Source organism: Penicillium waksmanii (genome assembly GCF_028829765.1).
Source record: "Penicillium waksmanii strain IBT 27052 chromosome Unknown utg000009l:1.0-4314994.0:1.0-4318279.0, whole genome shotgun sequence".
NCBI lineage: Eukaryota > Fungi > Ascomycota > Eurotiomycetes > Eurotiales > Aspergillaceae > Penicillium > Penicillium waksmanii.
In genome coordinates, this window is record NW_026643255.1 from 2962119 (window position 1) to 2980622 (window position 18504).

At 49.2% G+C, this 18504-nt stretch overlaps 8 protein-coding genes across 8 annotated transcripts; 4 read left to right on the forward strand and 4 right to left on the reverse strand.

The window, feature by feature from the left end:
- Nucleotides 1–425: 425 nt before the first annotated feature.
- On the forward strand, nucleotides 426–1999 carry N7481_011452 (putative eukaryotic translation initiation factor 3 subunit EifCl; the record flags this gene model as incomplete). The annotated part of the gene is made up of 2 exons (XM_057270671.1): nucleotides 426–731; nucleotides 878–1999. The coding sequence occupies 2 exons, from the start codon at nucleotides 426–428 to the stop codon at nucleotides 1997–1999; spliced, it is 1428 nt and encodes a 475-aa protein (XP_057117845.1).
- A 739-nt stretch (nucleotides 2000–2738) lies between these two features.
- Nucleotides 2739–3866, reverse strand: N7481_011453 (HesB/IscA family protein; the record flags this gene model as incomplete). Its single annotated transcript, XM_057270672.1, has 2 exons — nucleotides 2739–3110; nucleotides 3540–3866. 2 exons carry the CDS (start codon nucleotides 3864–3866, stop codon nucleotides 2739–2741), a joined length of 699 nt encoding a protein of 232 aa, XP_057117846.1.
- A 287-nt stretch (nucleotides 3867–4153) lies between these two features.
- bna5-1 (kynureninase) lies at nucleotides 4154–8077 on the forward strand (the record flags this gene model as incomplete). The annotated part of the gene is made up of 6 exons (XM_057270673.1): nucleotides 4154–4346; nucleotides 4420–4766; nucleotides 4822–5302; nucleotides 5350–5781; nucleotides 6436–6714; nucleotides 6798–8077. 6 exons carry the CDS (start codon nucleotides 4154–4156, stop codon nucleotides 8075–8077), a joined length of 3012 nt encoding a protein of 1003 aa, XP_057117847.1.
- Nucleotides 8078–8280: 203 nt separating this feature from the next.
- On the reverse strand, nucleotides 8281–8960 carry N7481_011455 (ER membrane protein complex subunit 4; the record flags this gene model as incomplete). The annotated part of the gene is made up of 3 exons (XM_057270674.1): nucleotides 8281–8356; nucleotides 8413–8759; nucleotides 8823–8960. 3 exons carry the CDS (start codon nucleotides 8958–8960, stop codon nucleotides 8281–8283), a joined length of 561 nt encoding a protein of 186 aa, XP_057117848.1.
- A 570-nt stretch (nucleotides 8961–9530) lies between these two features.
- On the forward strand, nucleotides 9531–12243 carry N7481_011456 (putative AP-2 adaptor complex subunit beta; the record flags this gene model as incomplete). The annotated part of the gene is made up of 6 exons (XM_057270675.1): nucleotides 9531–9566; nucleotides 9812–9996; nucleotides 10062–10137; nucleotides 10206–10570; nucleotides 10627–11055; nucleotides 11121–12243. The coding sequence occupies 6 exons, from the start codon at nucleotides 9531–9533 to the stop codon at nucleotides 12241–12243; spliced, it is 2214 nt and encodes a 737-aa protein (XP_057117849.1).
- Nucleotides 12244–12451: 208 nt separating this feature from the next.
- On the reverse strand, nucleotides 12452–14158 carry N7481_011457 (oleate hydratase; the record flags this gene model as incomplete). Its single annotated transcript, XM_057270676.1, has 2 exons — nucleotides 12452–13526; nucleotides 13596–14158. 2 exons carry the CDS (start codon nucleotides 14156–14158, stop codon nucleotides 12452–12454), a joined length of 1638 nt encoding a protein of 545 aa, XP_057117850.1.
- A 1441-nt stretch (nucleotides 14159–15599) lies between these two features.
- Nucleotides 15600–16271, forward strand: N7481_011458 (acyl-CoA desaturase; the record flags this gene model as incomplete). Its single annotated transcript, XM_057270677.1, has 1 exon — nucleotides 15600–16271. The coding sequence occupies one exon, from the start codon at nucleotides 15600–15602 to the stop codon at nucleotides 16269–16271; it is 672 nt and encodes a 223-aa protein (XP_057117851.1).
- A 476-nt stretch (nucleotides 16272–16747) lies between these two features.
- On the reverse strand, nucleotides 16748–18177 carry cwc25 (U2-type spliceosomal complex subunit CWC25; the record flags this gene model as incomplete). The annotated part of the gene is made up of 2 exons (XM_057270678.1): nucleotides 16748–18062; nucleotides 18149–18177. The coding sequence occupies 2 exons, from the start codon at nucleotides 18175–18177 to the stop codon at nucleotides 16748–16750; spliced, it is 1344 nt and encodes a 447-aa protein (XP_057117852.1).
- Between the last annotated feature and the right edge of the window lie 327 nt (nucleotides 18178–18504).

An 18504-nucleotide genomic window follows, 5' to 3' on the forward strand; every position in this document is an offset into this window, starting at 1 on the left:
ACTATTAGTTGTACTAACTAGTACATTTCATCTTCGGAAATATCTGCACCCCATCCGCTCACTGAGGTACTCATCTAGCAGTCTATTTTCTCTTCTAGTATGGTCAATTGGTGCAACCCGACTCCAGTTATAAATTATTAAATAGTCGTGAAATATTGGTAGTCTGTATGCACTGAGGTCTCAAGCCCTGGCATAAACCACAGGCAAGCACAATCTTAGTCATCACCCTCAGTTATGCGCAGATAAGATAAGCACAACACTCAAGCGAAAACCCTCAAAATTCGACTTCTTTGGCAAATCCCACACGCCGAACGCCGGACGCCCCCACCCTCTTCCTTCCGCCCTCCCCTCCCAACCAACCCGGTCCCTTGAGGAAATTTCCAACCCGTGTCGCCTCATACCTCATTCTACCTCGTTCGCACACAATGTCGTACGAGGACCGCGCCAATGCGCGCCCCAACCTGAACGATGAGTCCGATGTTGAGGAGGAGGCTCTGGTCAACGACTACCGCGAGCAGGTCAACTTCGAAGATGGCATGAGTGAGCTGGATCGCACAACATCCCTCGGTGGCTCTCAGGCCCAGGACCTTCAAGCACAGCTTACCGCCGCTGCTACCCCGCTGGAATACCAAGCGACCCTCGAGACTAAGTTCGCCAGTTACGACAACTACTGCAGTCTCTTCCACTACATCCTGAACTCCGAAGGCCCCGTGGATCTGGAGGCCCCCTCGGTAGGTTTTTCAATTCACCCCGTCGATCCAAGATGACGATGATGAAAGAGATATTTGTGGCCGGACACTCATCAGGATTCGATTAAATCCACCGCAAACATACAACGAACAAGGGAACTAACAATTTGCTCTTTCCATACATATAGTACTACTGGGCCTGGGATGTTATTGACGAGTTCATCTACCAATTCGAGTCGTTCTGCCGCTATCGCAACCGCATTGCTCGCACTGGATCCAACGAGGAGGAGGCTCAGCTCCTTCGTGAGAACCCCAACACCTGGGGTTGCTACTCCGTGCTCAACGTCCTCTACTCCCTCATCCAGCGATCTCAGATTACCGAGCAGCTGGGAGCTATGAAGCGGGGTGAGGACCCCATTGCCTTCGCTGGTGAGTACGGCAACCGCCCGCTGTACAAGATGCTGGGTTATTTCTCCATCATCGGTCTGCTGCGCGTGCACTGCCTGCTCGGTGACTTCAGCTTGGCCCTCAAGACCCTTGACGACATTGAGCTGAACAAGAAGGCCATGTTCGCCCGGGTTATGGCTGCCCACTTCACCACCTACTACTACGTGGGTTTCTCCTACATGATGATGCGCCGCTACGGCGATGCCATCCGCATGTTCAGCCACATTCTGGTCTACGTCTCCCGGACGAAGAACTTCCAGAAGGGCGGCAACGGCTACGATGCCATTGCCAAGAAGAACGATCAGATGTACGCCCTGATCGCCATCTGTGTCGCTCTCCACCCCACCCGCCTGGACGACACCATCCACTCCGCCGTCCGCGAGAAGTACGGCGAGCAGTTCTACCGCATGCAGCGTGGCGGTCCTGAGGCCCTCCCCGTCTTCGAGGAGCTGTTCCGCTCCTCCTGCCCTAAGTTCATCAGCCCCACTCCCCCCGACTTCGACAACCCCGCCGTCAACGTCGACCCCGTCGACCACCACACCGCTATTTTCATGGATGAGGTTAAGAACACCCTGTTCAACCCCACTATCCGCTCATACCTGAAGCTCTACACCACCATGGATCTCAAGAAGCTGGCTGGTTTCCTCGAAGTCGAGCCCGAGCAGCTCCGCTCCTGGTTGCTCGTCAATAAGCAGCGTTCCCGCCAGATCCGCTGGGTCGAGGGTGGCCTGCTTGAGGGTGACTCCGCCATCGCCAACGACCTCGACTACGCTCTCGAGGACGACCTGATCCACGTCAGCGAGACCAAGGCTGGCCGCCGCCTTGTGGACTGGTACCTGCGCAACCTTGCTCGTGTCTACTAAGTAGCACGAAATGCATGATACCCGTGGTTTGAACGTTGCGCCACGGCATGCTTTGCGGGTGCTCGGAGAGGGACAAAAAGTAAAGCATTGGCTTTACATGCAAGAAAAGAACGGACATGACTCGAGATGATTTTTTCTTTCACATTCTTATCCCGCTTCCCCCTTGTGTTTTTCATTTCCATTTTCATAACATTGCCCCCCCCATTCCTCGCTGCTTTTTATACGCTTTTTTCTGCCCCTATTTCCTTTTCCATTTCCATCTTTCTGGTTTTCTGGGTCCCGGTCCCCAATGTGCGGACTGCAAAGGGATCCAAAATCAAGTCGGGTTATCGCGATATCTCTGGAGGGCGTACGATTCTCACATTTGCCCGGTCTGCTGTTTCTGTCTTTTGGCAGGTGATTCACTCTGCAAGAGTGTATAGTGTGAAGTAGAAGAAAAAAAGAGACTTGATGAAATGCATAGACCAACGATACTGTTAAATACGGCTTTCGTAGTGCTACTCGATTCTACCAGCTCGTAGTCGAAACTACTACACTTGCATGCATATACAACACTCAAAAGAGCTTGAAGTACTAGTAGCGTATGACCCCGGAGTAGATGAGAGAAGAGGGGTATAAATAAATTAATCTATACTAATATTTCAATATGCAAACTTCCGTTTCTGTACATGTAAGGAAGTGAAGCAATGTGCTGCTTTGCTTCATGTTCTTTTAAGAACAATCAATCCCCCTCGAAAATTTAATCCATCACGTCAAAGCTGGTTCCACAACCACAGTTACTTGACGCTCGCGGGTTATCCACGATCTTGAATTGACTACCAATCAACTCGGTCGTATAATCCACGGTGCTCCCGGACAGAAGCTCCAGTGAGGGCTCGTCCATCACAACCTTTGCTTGTCCATTTGCATCAGTCGATATTTCGGAAGGGTCGGCGTTGCCTTCAAAGATGGTATCCTCTTCGGTGTCAATTTTGGATTCGGACTCAAGAGACATCATGTATTGGAAGCCATGGCAGCCTCCACTTGTCACGGTGATGCGAAGGTGGTGGTATGGATTTTCTTCTTTGGTGGCCGACGGAGAAGTGGTCGGGTCGGTAATTTCTCGAAGACGCTGTGCTAATTAGCCAATGGTCATGGAGATGCAGTAAAGGAAAATCTGCGAAATAAGACATCAAAAAGAACACCAATAATTTCCCAAAAAAAAAAAAAAAAAACATACAACAGCAGGGATTCGCATGTGGTCACCCACCATACTACTAACCTGCCGGCGTGTGGCTTAAGTACGGCTGAGCGGACGGGAAGCCCTGTTCTCCACACCCTATGGTCGTATGTGATAGACTATCCACTAGAACAGACCTAAGCCGCCACTGTTGGTATGTTCTCTCCCAGTTTGGCTGGAAGTACCAACAGTAGCCTGTCATGTAGGTCCGTCCCCATGAAGCCCAGAGCGATTCCCGTCACTGCCACCGACACCACCGGTTGTTCTTGCAAAGACGACGCGGGATACCCAAACAAATCAGAAGACCATTGTAGAACGTACCTCCACAGCTCGAGGCGAAATCCCGATCATAAGCGTCTCGCCATCATCTCCGGTTCTCGGATTTTGTATGACTTTGGTAGCCGGGCGGACGGACGAGGAGGAGAAAGAAGCGACATGTTGACGGAATGGAGATCGAGATATGGATCGTGGAACAGTAATCTTGTACAGAGACGTAGTCGGAGTGATTGTAGTGGTTTGCCGACAAGTAGCGACTTCGCCGACGGAGGATGCGGAGATGCGCAAGCCGGGCCGAGACGTAGAGAAGAAGCGGGCGTGTTGGTGTGAAAGCCGGCGAACAGCTGTGGGGGATAAAAGTGACCTGGTCATCTTGGACGGTGTGTATCCAGATTTTTGGCTGGGGATATGGAGTGTGAAGCAGCAAAGGTTAAGTCTGTCGCATCTACCCATCCGATGATATCGCGTTAGTCAGGTTCGGCAGTGGCGCGATTGGTCAGCGATGACCGCAGGGCGGTGGCAGAATAAAAAGCTCCGGCATGGCGGGGTGAAGGTGGGAGAGTTGCATTTCTTGATGAAACTGGAATTCGGGGGAAGTCTTCTCTTAAATTGAAATTCTTTGCCTCAATTCGTGTGGATATTCATACCAAATCGCTACAATGGGGTCGTCGCAACAGCATTCCCGTGACCCGAGAACCGGGACCCCGCTACCATATAAGGATGATATCGAAGCCTCCAAACTAGAGTATGCCCAGGCTCTGGACGCCCAGGATCCTCTCCGAAATTTCCGAGAGGAATTCATTATTCCTTCTGTAAAGGATTTGCAGAGGAAGAAACTCGCAGTCGAGCAAGGTATGTATGACCTACGCAGCACTATGTATTTAGAAGTAACCATAGTATCGGTGTCACTGATGGGTTCATGCAGGCCACAATGAAAGTTCCGATGCCCGATGCATTTACTTCTGCGGCAATTCGCTAGGTGTACAACCTCGGAAGACTCGACACTATATCGAGCAGTATCTGCGGACTTGGGCAACAAAAGGCGTGACCGGCCATTTTGTTCCTCACGAGGACGAGTTGCTTCCCCCCTTCGTCGACGTAGATACAGCTGGCGCCAAGCTCATGGCACCTGTTGTGGGGGCTTTTCAAAGTGAGGTGGCTGTCATGGGCACATTGACTGCTAATTTGCATCTTCTAATGGCGAGCTTCTACCAACCAACGAAAGAGAAATACAAGATCATTCTAGAAGGCAAAGCCTTCCCCAGTGATCACGTATGCCGCCACAGCTGTTTTTACTTTGGAAATAATAATCGCTGACAAGCTCTAGTATGCCATCGAGTCTCAAATCCGACATCATAACCTCAATATCCAAGACGCCATGGTCCTAATCGAGCCCAAGGATGCGGCCCGTCCTATCTTGAGCACAGAGCAGATCTTGAAGGTGATCGACGATAATGCGTCCAGCACTGCATTGATCCTTCTTTCAGCGATCCAGTTTTATACCGGGCAATATTTTGATATCGAACGGATCACCGCGCATGCCCATTCCAAGGGCATCGTAATTGGCTGGGATTGTGCACACGCCGCTGGAAATGTAGACCTTCGTTTGCATGACTGGAATGTTGATTTTGCAGCCTGGTGCACATACAAGTATATCAACAGTGGACCCGGTGGCATGGCAGGCTTATTCGTTCACGAGCGTCACGGTCGTGTCGATGAAAAGCAGCCTGGAAGTGAAGAGACCTTCCGTCCTCGCTTCTCGGGGTGGTGGGGTGGAGATATCAAGACACGATTCAACATGGAAAATAGTAGGCATCACTAAACAACTTACCGGAAACCTACTGACCGAATCTAGAATTCGTCCCTCAACCCGGCGCTGCTGGCTTCCAGTTATCGAACCCATCTGTTCTGGATATGAATGCTGTCATCGCCTCCCTCGAGATCTTTAACCGGGCGACCATGGAGGGAATCCGGAAAAAGTCACTCAGTATTACAGGCTATCTGGAGCATCTACTCCTGGCATGCCCACCGAATGGTTCCCCTGAAAACAATCCCTTCACTCTCATCACACCATCCAATCCGGCCGAGAGAGGGGCTCAACTTAGTTTGAGGCTTAAGCCCGGGTTGTTGGACAAAGTCCTCCATCACTTGGAGGAAAACGGCGTCGTTATTGACGAGCGAAAGCCAGATGTTATCCGCGTAGCTCCTGCGCCGTTGTACAACACCTATACTGAAGTGTGGCACTTTTGTCAGATCTTCGTTGAGGCATGCCAGAAGGCAGTCAAAAGTCCATAACTTGATTGTAATGGCTCGAAATAGATGATGTACTATATCCAATGAATGAAAGTTTCTAATATCATCATTCCAATACCTAGTGCTAGTAGTAGTTCCAACATGCCCGGGTGGACGTTCATATTGTAGATGTTTCCGCAGCTGACTTTGTACTAATGCGTGGTTGTTACCTCTAGTATCATGGATGGTTCCTAGAGCACAATTCTTTTTCTCTTCTTTTTCACCACCCTTCTTTCTACCACACCCTTGACTGGCCAATGAGACTAGAGACCTTATTCACTTATATATCGTCAAGTTCCAAAAGACTAAATTTGACGAACAGTGATTTTATTCAAAACTTGGAAGTTGTAAGCACCCATTCAAGTTTTCGGCGTTCCAGGACAGACACCGAACTCGGAAGCAGCTGTCGGAGTTAACCGCCGATAACAGTGAGATGCATTCAGGTTCGGCATCTCGGCACCCTTCTTATTTTCTCCACTCATAATTGGCTCAAGCATCACCCTAGATGTGGGTTGAACACTGCAAAAAAGACGCCATATGCGAGATTGGCTCCCTTGCTCCGCAAATTTCTCCGAGTCTCCTTGAAATCCACGGCCATTGTGCACGACGATATTAAACTTCGTCTAAAACGGCCGTATATGCTAAGCAGACATGGAGAAACCGAATCCACCTGTAACGCTTACAACAGACTTAGAAGCTGCTCAAAATACAAACGACCACGAGAATGGCACTGCGGGGAATCAAAGTGGGGATCTTGCAGATGTTGACTACTCTATCTTCACAATCAGCCAGCGACGATTCATTGTCTTCATGGCCTCATGGGCCGGATTCTTCTCGCCGGTTTCGTCGCAAATCTACTTCCCAGCGTTGATTACGTTGGGTCAAGATCTTCATGTCTCGAACTCCCTTATGAATTTGACTCTCACGAGTTACATGGCAAGTGGAATAAATGTATCATTCGACTTGACTGGACAGCACCACTGACAAGTTGGAAATGCTAGATCTTCCAAGGAATCTCGCCCATGTTCATCGGCGATTTTGCCGATAAAGCTGGAAGAAGACCTGCTTACATTGTCTGCTTCGCGATCTACATTGCCGCCAATATCGGACTCGCTTTGCAAAACAAATATGCAGCACTCTTCGTTCTTCGATGCCTTCAGAGTGCAGGAAGTAGTACCACTATTGCTCTTTCATCGGGAGTAGTGTCCGATGTGGCCACTGCATCTGAGAGGGGATCTTACATGGGGTTTGTCACTGCCGGCTCTCTCTTGGGTCCTTCTATAGGACCGGTCATAGGTGGTCTGTTGTCTCAGTATCTCGGATGGAGAGCGATATTCTGGTTCCTTGTTATCTTCTCTGGGGCATTTATGATTCCATTTCTCGTCTTCTTCCCTGAAACAGCTCGAGGTGTTGTTGGTGATGGGTCGTTGCCTCCTCAAAAATGGAACATCCCTCTCATCAACTATTTGAGATCGCGAAACCCTCACGAGGCGGCTGAATCCCTACCAACCCCACCGAAGCAGAAACTCAAGTTTCCTAACCCGTTCGAAACACTCGCCATTGTCTTCCAGAAGGACACCAGTATCATTCTCTTCTGCAATGCCATCTTATTCGCTGGCTTCTACGACGTCAGCGCAACAATTCCGTCGATCTTCAATGCCCAATACGGTCTCGATGACCTCCAGGTTGGCTTGTGCTACATCCCCTTCGGCGTTGGTGCAAGTATAGCGTCGATCCTAAACGGGCAATTCCTGGACCGCAATTATCGCCGGATTGCGGTGTGCATGAATTTCCCCTTGGTCAAGAATCGACACACAGATCTGAAAAACTTTCCCATCGAGAAGGCCCGTCTTCAGATAGCCCTCCCGATGCTGTTTATCGGCAGTCTCTGCGTCCTAGCCTTTGGCTGGTGCCTCAACTTTGGCGTCCATCTTGCTGCACCGACGACCATTTTGTTTTTCATGGGCCTCACTTTGACAGGCGCCTTTAACACTGTCAGTACACTTCTAGTGGACTTGTACCCGACACAGGCAGCGAAGGCCACTGCGGCCAACAACTTTGTCCGGTGCTTGCTCGGTGCTGGCGCGACGGCCCTCATTGATCCCATGCTTTCAGCCATGGGTCGTGGCTGGTGTTTCACCTTCATTGCTCTCGTGATGATGGCTACCTCCCCGCTACTCTTGTGGGAGATGCGTCGAGGCCCTGCCTGGCGCGAAGCCCGTCGGCAGAAACAGGAAGCACAGAAGCTCGCAGGGGAAGCGCGTGCTGAGACCGAGACCGAGAAGATTTGATAGAGTTATATCGTTGGCGAAACATGGCAGCCCCAATGTCCCTCCTGCGTTTATATTATTATGAGATTATGTGCGCACGGCATTTTACTGATACCCTTGCATAATAAAGAGAAGCTATATCGTCGGATATGGCGTAATATGACTATTTTTATCCATAAGAACAAACTGTATTTCATGTTACAATCACTTTAGCGCGGCGGATATTAGTTGAATGCGAAAAAGGCTCGTTCCAAAGGCTGGCGCTCCGATTCCCAAGCGAGCCAGTCCGATCTTGTAGTTCTGTCGAATACGTTAGTATATAGTATCAGCAAGGGCATTAGCTTATCGGCACATACGGCAATAGTCCCATCCCATTTACTTTCCAAACTCCAAGGGCGAATAGCAGAAGCTGCATCAACACATAGACAGCCTTCACTCCGAATAGACGGGCCTTTGTTGTCGGGGTCTCGTATTTGGCGAAGGCGGCGTTGGTGTTGATCAAGCCCTGAATAGGACCCTTGAATAGCATAAGAACCATCATGATGCTGAAAATCTGGAGAGTGTTTCCGGACATGTACATCATGATGGCTTGCATGGGCAATTGCTTGGATGGCGCCATGGCGATTTCCCAGGCCTTTTTCAGCTTGAGGGTGTCGGTCTCTTCGGGTCTCATCGTGGCTGGTTGTTTATCCTGTTGCTGACGCTGATACATGTCAGTATCCTATTCAAATCCATGATGCATCTCTGTCGGGCTATGCAAGCTCACCTGTTTTCCTCCCCGGGTATTCGAGCTCGTGAAGCCAGGTGGATCCGGGATGCTGTTGGCCGCCTTCGAAGGACGGGGCATCGGGGAGTTGAGCGCGACAACCCATTGCGGGGGAGGTGGAGGTGGAAGGGCCGACATTATCTCAGAGAAGGAGGATGAATGTCGAGGGGTGGCGTGGGGGAAGACGGGAAGAGGTGGGAGGATGAGCAGAAGAGCAGAAGAGAAGAGAACAGGAGGTTTCCTCCGCAGCTGCCCACTCCGCCCACTCCACTCCGCCCTGAACCCTTCAAGACTCTCCTTTCCCTTCACGCGCTTCACTTCATTTCACTTCACTCCCTTTCCCTTTCCATTCACTCTCCTTCGATCCGGAATTACAATACCATTGACTATGTTCAGTCAATAATATCGACTGTCTTCGATTCCCTCCCGACCGGGCCACAATCGCGGCGCAGTAAAGCAACCTACCAATCTCGCCCTTTTCTCCACCAACCTTTCTTCCCTCCAGAACCGCCAGATTCGGATCCTTCGGTCTTGTGCAGCGCCAAGCACCTACCTTATCACCTCTCGTCTATATCTTCTATCCGCTCAAGGACCTCAAATACTGTTATCGCATGTGATCGGAATCCTCGGCCACCAGAAGTCGACCAGGATAGCTTGAGAGAAGAAGTCGCGCTTTAGAAACCCTTGCGATTCGTCCACGCCGCAGCCATGAGTTCCGGCGGCGACGCAAAGCTCTTCGCTAGGGTAAGTCTTTGTGTCTGATCCTCTGATCTGCCCATAGTGGCTTTCCCCCCCCCTTTACCTTCCCCGCACCTCATCCTTATGCATAAGGTTCCTCTTCGTATGGGATGACTCGGCGGCTTTCGCAAGTTGTTTCTCTACACTGTGCTTTTTGTTCCGTTGCCTCTTTTGCCATATACCCCTCATGTTTATCGGTTTTGCCCCCCTATGCTTCGCCATATAGCTCACCATTTTCGCGAACTCGACAGGGCAAGGTCGCCGAGTTGCGACAGGAGCTTAACTCCGGCGGCAAGAAAGACAAGAACTACTCCGCCAAAAAGATCGCCCTGAAGAAAATCGTCGCCAACATGACTATGAGCAACAATGACATGGTTGCGCTCTTCCCCGATGTCATCGACTGCATGAACCTGCCCAGCTTGGAGATCAAGAAGATGTATGTGCCACAAATAGATGAGCGCGGGGCCTCACCTTGAACCTTTTTACTAATATGCGCCCCAGGTGCTTCTTGTTCTTGGTCAATTATTCCCGAATGAAGCCTGAGGTTGCGCTGAAAGCGCTGCCGATTTTGGTCGATGTATGTTCTTACCTTACCCTATTGCCCCTGGGATTCCATGTTGAGCTTGCATCCTAACTCTTGAGTAGGATATGGAAGACACCAACCCACTTGTGCGCGCGCTTGCTTTGCGAACCATTTCATACGTTCATGTGCGCGAGTTCGTCGAGGCGACCTTCCAACCCCTCAAACGGCTCATGCAAGACAACGACCCATATGTCCGAAAGACCGCCGCTTTTTGCGTTGCAAAACTATATGAGCATGACAAGAAGACGGTAGAGAACTCGGATTTGATCGATCGCCTCAACCGAATGTTGAAGGATGAGAACCCGACCGTTGTCTCCAGTGTTTTGGCTTCACTGGTGGACATCTGGGGCCGTAGTGAATCGATTTCCTTAACCATTGACTATGTCAGTGCCTCAAAGCTGGTCTCAATTCTACCCGACTGCTCTGAGTAAGACTTTCCAATTCCCAAAACCTGACGGTTACCCGGACTAACTCCTTTTATAGATGGGGCCAATCTTACATTCTCGAAGCCTTGATGTCTTATGTGCCGCAGGACACAGCCGAGGCGCTTCTGCTGGCGGAGCGAATTGCCCCGCGACTATCTCACTCGAACGCGGCCGTTGTCCTCACATCTTGTCGGGTCATTCTCTATCTCATGAACTATATTGCCGACAAAAAGCATATCACCTCGCTATGCCGCAAGCTTTCACCACCTCTCGTTACATTGCTCTCCAAACCACCCGAGATACAATATTTGGCATTGCGAAATGCTATCTTGATTTTACAGAAACGGCCGGAAGTCTTGCGTAATGATATCCGCGTATTTTTCTGCAACTATAACGACCCGATCTATGTCAAAGTGACAAAGTTGGAGTTGATGTTCATGTTGACCACGAAGGATAATATCTCTGTGGTATTGGCAGAACTTCGAGAGTAAGTATCTTTAATTTTGTTGCAGATCTGGCTATTGTTCTTCATTTGAACTAACGCTTTTACAGGTATGCAACTGAAATTGATGTTCATTTTGTACGCAAAGCGGTTCGTGCCATTGGAAAGTTGGCCATCAAGATTGAATCCGCCGCAAAGCAATGCATTGAAACACTTTTGGAGCTAGTCGATGCCAAGATTCCCTACATTATCCAGGAAGCGACAGTGGTTATTCGCAACATCTTCCGCAAGTACCCCAACAAGTACGAGAGTATTATCAGCCACGTGATCCGCAATATCGATGACCTCGATGAGCCCGAAGCCAAGGCAGCTATTATTTGGATCATTGGTCAGTACGCAGACCGTATCGATAATTCAGATGGTCTCTTGCAGGACTATCTGGCAACTTTTCATGATGAAACGGTCGAAGTGCAGCTGGCCCTGCTCACGGCTACTGTGAAGCTCTTTATTCAACGGCCCACCAAGGGTCAAGAACTTGTCCCACAGGTTCTGAAATGGTGCACTGAAGAGACCGATGATCCCGATCTCAGAGACCGTGGCTACATGTACTGGCGTTTGTTGTCAACCGACCCGGCGACAGCCAAGCAGGTCGTGATGGGCCAAAAGCCACCCATCACTGCCGAGAGCGAGAAGCTGGACCCCCGAACCCTCGAGGAACTCTGCCTTAATGTCGGCACACTAGCTACTGTCTACCTGAAGCCTATCCATCAGGTTTTCCGTGCCGCACGTCCTCGTCGTCTTCAGCAGAGTCCAGCCTTGCAAAGGCCACGAGTTGAAGATGGCACTTCCAGTATGCTGGAATATAACCCTCCCAGCGCCAACGCTGCCGCATCATCAACAAGTAATAGCGGCCTAGCAACCATCATCACAACAGGCAACCCTATCAGTCCAATCAATGCTCCTCCCCCGCCCAATTTCCCTGTTGGCCCCAACCCTGCCCAAGGTTCCGCCGCCGCCTCGAACACGTCCAGCGATGCAATCAGTGCAGCAGATTCATACTTCAATGGGATAGGATCGCAACAAATGGCCTCGATGGATCTGGGAGGCCGTAGCGATGGTGCGGGCGGTGGTGGTGCACCGCAGACGCAGTTTGTTGTGACACAAAACCAACAACAAGGGTACCAGCCGCAATATGCTGGTGGTGCTGCTACAGGCGAGCTACTGCTTCTATAAGTTATTTGATATTCGGTTGTAATTGTAGATAGAAAGCGTTGATATATGTCCAAGAAGCATGGAACGGATAATATTTTTCATTCATTAAATTAACCGCTCTTGTTTCCCTTAAAACTAGTAGTCGAGGCTGCTGAGAGCGCACAGGAGATATCGTTTATGTCCCGTCCCACTCCTAGTAAATTCAGTCGCAGATCCAACAACAAATTTATCATCTCCATAGCAGAATCCTAAGGAAAATATTAAACTGTGATCTCCTCATTCTAACCGAAGGTATAGCGAGATCCAGCAGCTGGGATACCGCTATTTGCGCTGAACGAACACCATAACTCATGTCAAGACAGCTATATTCCGGAATCTCGACGAATTGCCCAACCAGTCCGATATTAGAGGTGCGACAAGGAACAGGCTCAGGGCGTTCATCCCAAGAGTGCGCCAGCAGGAGGGAACTCATCCGTGGCATAACACGTGGAATAGTCACAGTATGTCGAAAGAGCAGTTCAGTTGGGAAGTTCACATGTTTTAGAACTTCCGCTAGAATCTCTGCCCCCGAGCATTGGAGCATCGGTTTCTTAATATAGTTCCCTCTACACTCTGGGAAGAGTGCGAAGCCCCAGAGAACGCGCACGTTTTGAGGCTGGTCTCGAAAAACTGGCTGCGCAGGTATACACAGATTTAGCTTCCACTGGCTTTCTTGAAGGACGATCAATGCCCCTGTTGTCGACGTGGATAGTGATACTGAAGTCAGGTAGTTGAAAAGGGTGAGCTCTTCAGTAGTGATTGTGAAGGACTCTAACATGGATTGGGACCGGCGAGTGCAGAAACTATAGGGGTTGCCGAATTCTTTATCCTTTGAACAAAGTGCGAGCCAGATTGACCAGTTCTCGTCAAGTTCCTCGTTCGGATAGTGTGATAAGATAAGTGGTTGTTCATCATTTGATCCTATTGCGGTTCCAGACATTGTTGACCCTATTGTTGCTATTACGACATCGTGCGGTCCAAGGTCGTTGCGACGTTTGAATCCATCCTGAATCACGTCAAGCCTCGAAACTCTTTGGGTATCATTGTTAGACTTTGTGGTTGAAATGCCCGTAACTCTGGTATCGAACTGGAAATCGACATTGAGGCTTTGTAGGAAAATGAAGATTGGAAGAAATATAGATTCGTATTGGTAGGGGCCTGTGATATCAAGACCGCTCAAAATAGATAGGCCGTGGAACTCTCCAATGTACTGGCGGATAGCACGCCTAAATTCGGTTGCGCTATGCCAGGGCTGGAGACCGAATCTGAGGAGAAGCGCAGATTTCGTCAGAGTAGTACTCATAAGTTTTAGCAGCAATATTCAAGGTACTTACTGAGCGGACCAGATAGCCCAAAAAGAAGTTTGGAAAAAGCTTTCTGGCAAAAAGTCCTTGATCTGATTGCGCCCTAGTCGTTTCTCCCGCTTGGCGATAAAGCGTATCAGATTCAGTCTATGCTTCAAACCCAAGTTCAACGACGCAGTTGCGATTTTCTTTAGCACATGATCCTTTTCAATCAAAATGCTAATACCGCTGCTTTCCTTCCGGAAGTTCCTTTTTACTTCGGCTGACTCTATATCATGCAGGAAGCTCTGCGCCCGGCCAGGAGTTAGAATTGAGGATGGGATGTCAGCGAGGATCTCTTTCAAGGGTCCACCAATTGGAACAGGCAAACACCCTGCAAGTTGATCGTAACCGCTAGTAGCATCACCATTTCGATGCAAAACTTGCTGGATCGAATCGCTTGACTCTAGAATATGCACCTTCGGGGGTGGTATTCCGGCTTGTTTGATCAGAAAGTATGCCGATGCCAAGGATGAGGTCCCGCTACCCAAAATCCAAGCCTCGGTGTCTTCCGGAGAACATTTTTCTTGAGTCTTGGATTCTTTTCTTTTCATTTGAGAAAATATGTTGGTGGTTGCTCTCTGATGAGATGCGGTAAAAAGTACTACACGGGGTTAGTCGTATGCCAAGGTTTTATTAGAATGTGATGACAGGGTATTTTACGAGCTCTGCGCGATCTAGAGCTTCGTTGACAGTTTGCCATAATTAGTGACGTTATTGTGGTGGTTTGGCATGTACCCTAGACCAATTAAATCTCGCGGCGGATAATTAGTATGACTGAAGTGGAAAACAGGAACCATACATGGCGTCGCCACATGACCCATATATATATCAGGCTCAACCTATGAGTGTCTATACTTTCAAGGTATCCAGTAGCATAATATTTCCATCTTTATAGACGGACATCCAGATACATAGTGACATTACTCGTATTTGAAATGAATCTGACGGAATTTTAAGTCCGATGCATCATCTATATCTTCGCACATAACATGAATTAGTACAAGGTAGAATGTGTTGAAATCAGGGTATGCCAAAAGCAAAAAAAAGGCAACCGATAAGAAAATGGAGAGGCAAGTGACATGTTTGCGATGATCATTCTATGAGGGTTACACAGAAATATCAATATCATCTGCATACGTTCCATGTGCTTACTTATTTCATCCAGTGGCTGAGCTTCGCTTAGCTAGCGATGCGCAATACTGGCTGGCGAGCCTACCCCCTTGGTCTCCCAAAAGAATAGTACCCTAGGCGATTTATTTTACAGCCCACTTATAATAGGACCATCTCGTCAGGAGATATCCTGAGATTTCAAGCTTCTGGGAGTCATTTGAGTCTATAGTTGAAATATCTCAGTCATCAATATGGGCGTTCTTGGTCCTAGCACAAACGAATCCACTGGTAGCAAATCGTCCGTCAAGCATGCCAATGATAACACTGATAAGGATTATGCCCCTCATTACTTTAAGCTCGGTCTTTTTCATTTTACTCTTGTTATACTTTCGCTCCCGGTGATATCATGGTATGCAGTGCAAATGCCACCACGGGCACAAACGGTCGGATTGACATTGGCTCTTCACCACATATATGCCTTGGGGATCACTGCAGGCAAGTACTACTGGTACTAGAACTAAATTTCGACGACTAAAATCCATAGAGACCTCCGAGCCCTAACGCATTATTCCAGGATATCACAGACTCTGGACTCACAAGTCATACGAAGCCTGCACAGCCCTCAGATACTTCCTGGTCGTGTTGGCGTGTGGACAATTCCAATATGATATAATTTGGTGGGCACGCCATCACAGATCACATCACCGCTACGTGGACACTGAAAAAGATCCATATAATATAAAACAAGGCTTCTTCCATGCACATGTTGGCTGGCTAATCGCCTATAACCCTGATAGCTGGGGAGAAGTCGAAATCTGTGATATTGAGCGAGATCCCGTGGCAAGGTGGCAGAGAAGATATTATTACCCTCTATTTGCGATAATGTCGATTGTTATCCCAACAGAAATCTGTCATTTCGGTTGGCGGGACTTTCGCGGGGGTCTATTCTATGCCTTTTTTGCCAGAATTATATTCAACTACCACATAACAGCTCTTGTTAATTCCTGGTCGCACTGGTCTGGCAGTCAACCATATACCGAAAAGATCACTGCCAGAAATACTTCCCCTATTCTTGGGCTCTTCACGGCGGGTGAGGCATATCATAACTTTCACCATCGATTTCCATCAGACTATCGCAATGGTATTCGCTGGTTCGACATGGATAGCAGCAAATGGTTTATTTCGCTATGCGAGAAGTTAGGACTTGCTTCAAAGCTCATTCGCACGTCGAAATCGGATATTGAGCTAGCAAAAAGACAGACGCAGGGAGGTGGGTTTATTGGGTCTGGAGTTCCAGAACATCACAAGTCTCCTTTCATTACCTGGGAAGACTATAAGCAGATGTGTCTTACTGGAAGATGCTTGGTTAGCATTTCTGGTCGTGTTTACGATATCACAACTTTCCTGTTTGATCATCCGGGGGGTCAGGAAACACTGCAAAAAGCCATCGGTATCGAGGCGACAGATGTGTTCAACTCGATTGATCACTCTTCATATGCACTGAGCATTCTCTCCTCGTTGCATATTGGAATGATTGACTCTAAGCAAGACTAGTAACATGTACAGTAATTGGAGAACTACTAGTAGTTCAATACGCTTCCTATCCAAAGCACAGTCATTGGATGTTGAGGAGCTGGGCACCCGAGGGACTTGAACCTTCAGGTTCTGAAGAAGCAAGAATGATCAGACTCTTTTTAGATTGCTACCTACGTAGGTACTTAGTTTGGGACGTAGCGGTCAGTATCGTCTGTGGCTATCGCTTTCACTTGCCCTATCTTTTAGTGATTTCTACATATGGGACCACCCTGGGCCACCCACGACAAACCCATTTACTAGAACTACTAGTAACTACTAGATTCTTGATCAAGTACTACAACAGCCCTAGGGAGTGTTCGCAACTAGATATGATTGATTTGGTGAACGTTGGGAATCATCGCTGAGATCACAATTAAAAAAAATACATGGAGAACGAGTTTCATGACCGTCCGCAGAATAGGAGACAGATATAAACGACTGTAGACTTAGCCCATTCATTCCTCATCCATCTTGGAAAGACCACCACGGCTGCGTCGAATACGTTCATCCAAACTGTCCTCACCAACACGTTTGTGCACTTGAGACATAAATCTACCACGGTCTGAGCGTTGCTTGTCATCAGCCTCCCGTTGCTCTTCCTCCTGGGTATCGATTTCAGTAATGCGCTGACGTCGATCTGTTTCCAGAGTATTGGCGTTGGACTGCATCTCGGCCAGCTTACGTTGGCGCTCTTCCTCCAGCTCCTTGGGGTCTGGTTTGTTCTGCGCTGGGCGAGACGGAGGAGGAGCTCGGTCTCGACCGTACGAGCCGTTTCGTTGATTGTTGAAGTCGCGTCCGCGGCGGTCGTTCTCTCGAGGGGCATGGCCATTGCGGTCCTCAGATGAGGGTTGTTGGTCAGACGTTCGTCGTGGAGATCTGTCTCGCTCGCGCTCACGAGGTCGACCTGAGGAACGATCATGGTCTCGGACCCGATCACGTCTATCGTCTCTATCTCGGCGGCGATCATTGTGAGAATCCTTTTCACGATCATGACGATCCCGGCTGCGGTTACGAGTACGGTCATCGTTGCGCGATCTGGTTCCGTTATCGTCGTGTCGGCGCTCGCGATCATCGTCACGGTCTCGTTCACTGCGGTGTCGGCGAGAGGATCGCTCAGGTGAATAAGGCGATCTAGACCGGTGACGACGAGAACTCCTATGACTCCGGTGCCGCCGGTCATCCTCCACATCATCACTATATCTCCGGCGCTTAGAGTCATGATCACGATCACGATCACCACGATGGCGACGGTCTCTGTCTCGATCACCATCGCGAGCCCCACGCTTCTCTTCCCGCTCCTTGCGGCGAATCGCCTCCTTCATAGCAGCTTCCTGAGCCGCCTGCTCTCTCTTCCTAATTTCCAACAACGGGTCCGCCATGACTTTCGACATTGTATCACGTTGCGACCCGATAGACGGACCCGCCGCCGCGGCAGCATGCGCCCCAACCACATCCGCGCCCTTCTCGAGTTTCTGATTATCGGTGTCATTCTTGAGCAGGATACCGTCGATTCGTCGCTTTCCCAGCAGATACCCCTCCATCTCCTCAGAGTAATGTCCGGTGGCACTGGAGGGCGCTTGGTACATCCAATCGACTCGATTATGCTGCTTAGGCTTGCCGGAAGCTTCTTGGAGGCGCTGGAGCTCTTGGATTTGTCGCTCTTCTTCGCGTTCGCGTTTCACTTGGTCGATGCGCTTGCGCTCGTCCAGCGCGCGCTTTTCTTGCTGCCATACGCGCTCTTGGTTCTTGACTAGTGACGGATGCCATGATCTGGGTTATGGTTAGCAATTTGCTGTCTAATCAATGGCTTGGAGAGAAAGCTGGGTCATGGAAATGGATGGCAATTTGTTACTTACTTCTTCAAGTTCAGATCACCACCACCCATGTTGGCAACTGTGAGGGAAGTTTGGAGGTGAGAAAAAAAGACAAGGTTGGAGTTGGAGACCCGATAAGGAAATGGCCACTAAGGTTTGCGCCTGAGGCATATACACGCACGTGACTCGGATCCCATCTACCGTATAGTTGTGTGCCCAGACTTTGGATACCCTCTATACCAGAACTTGATTGAAACAGTACTTAGAACCAACTTGAATAAGAGTAAAAACTTTGTATTCGGAATTGAAATGGATGCATTGCAAATAGATACAGGTAATGGAGAGTATGGAAAAACATGGCGGAGCGGAAAGTATTCATCATGCAGAATTTACCACAA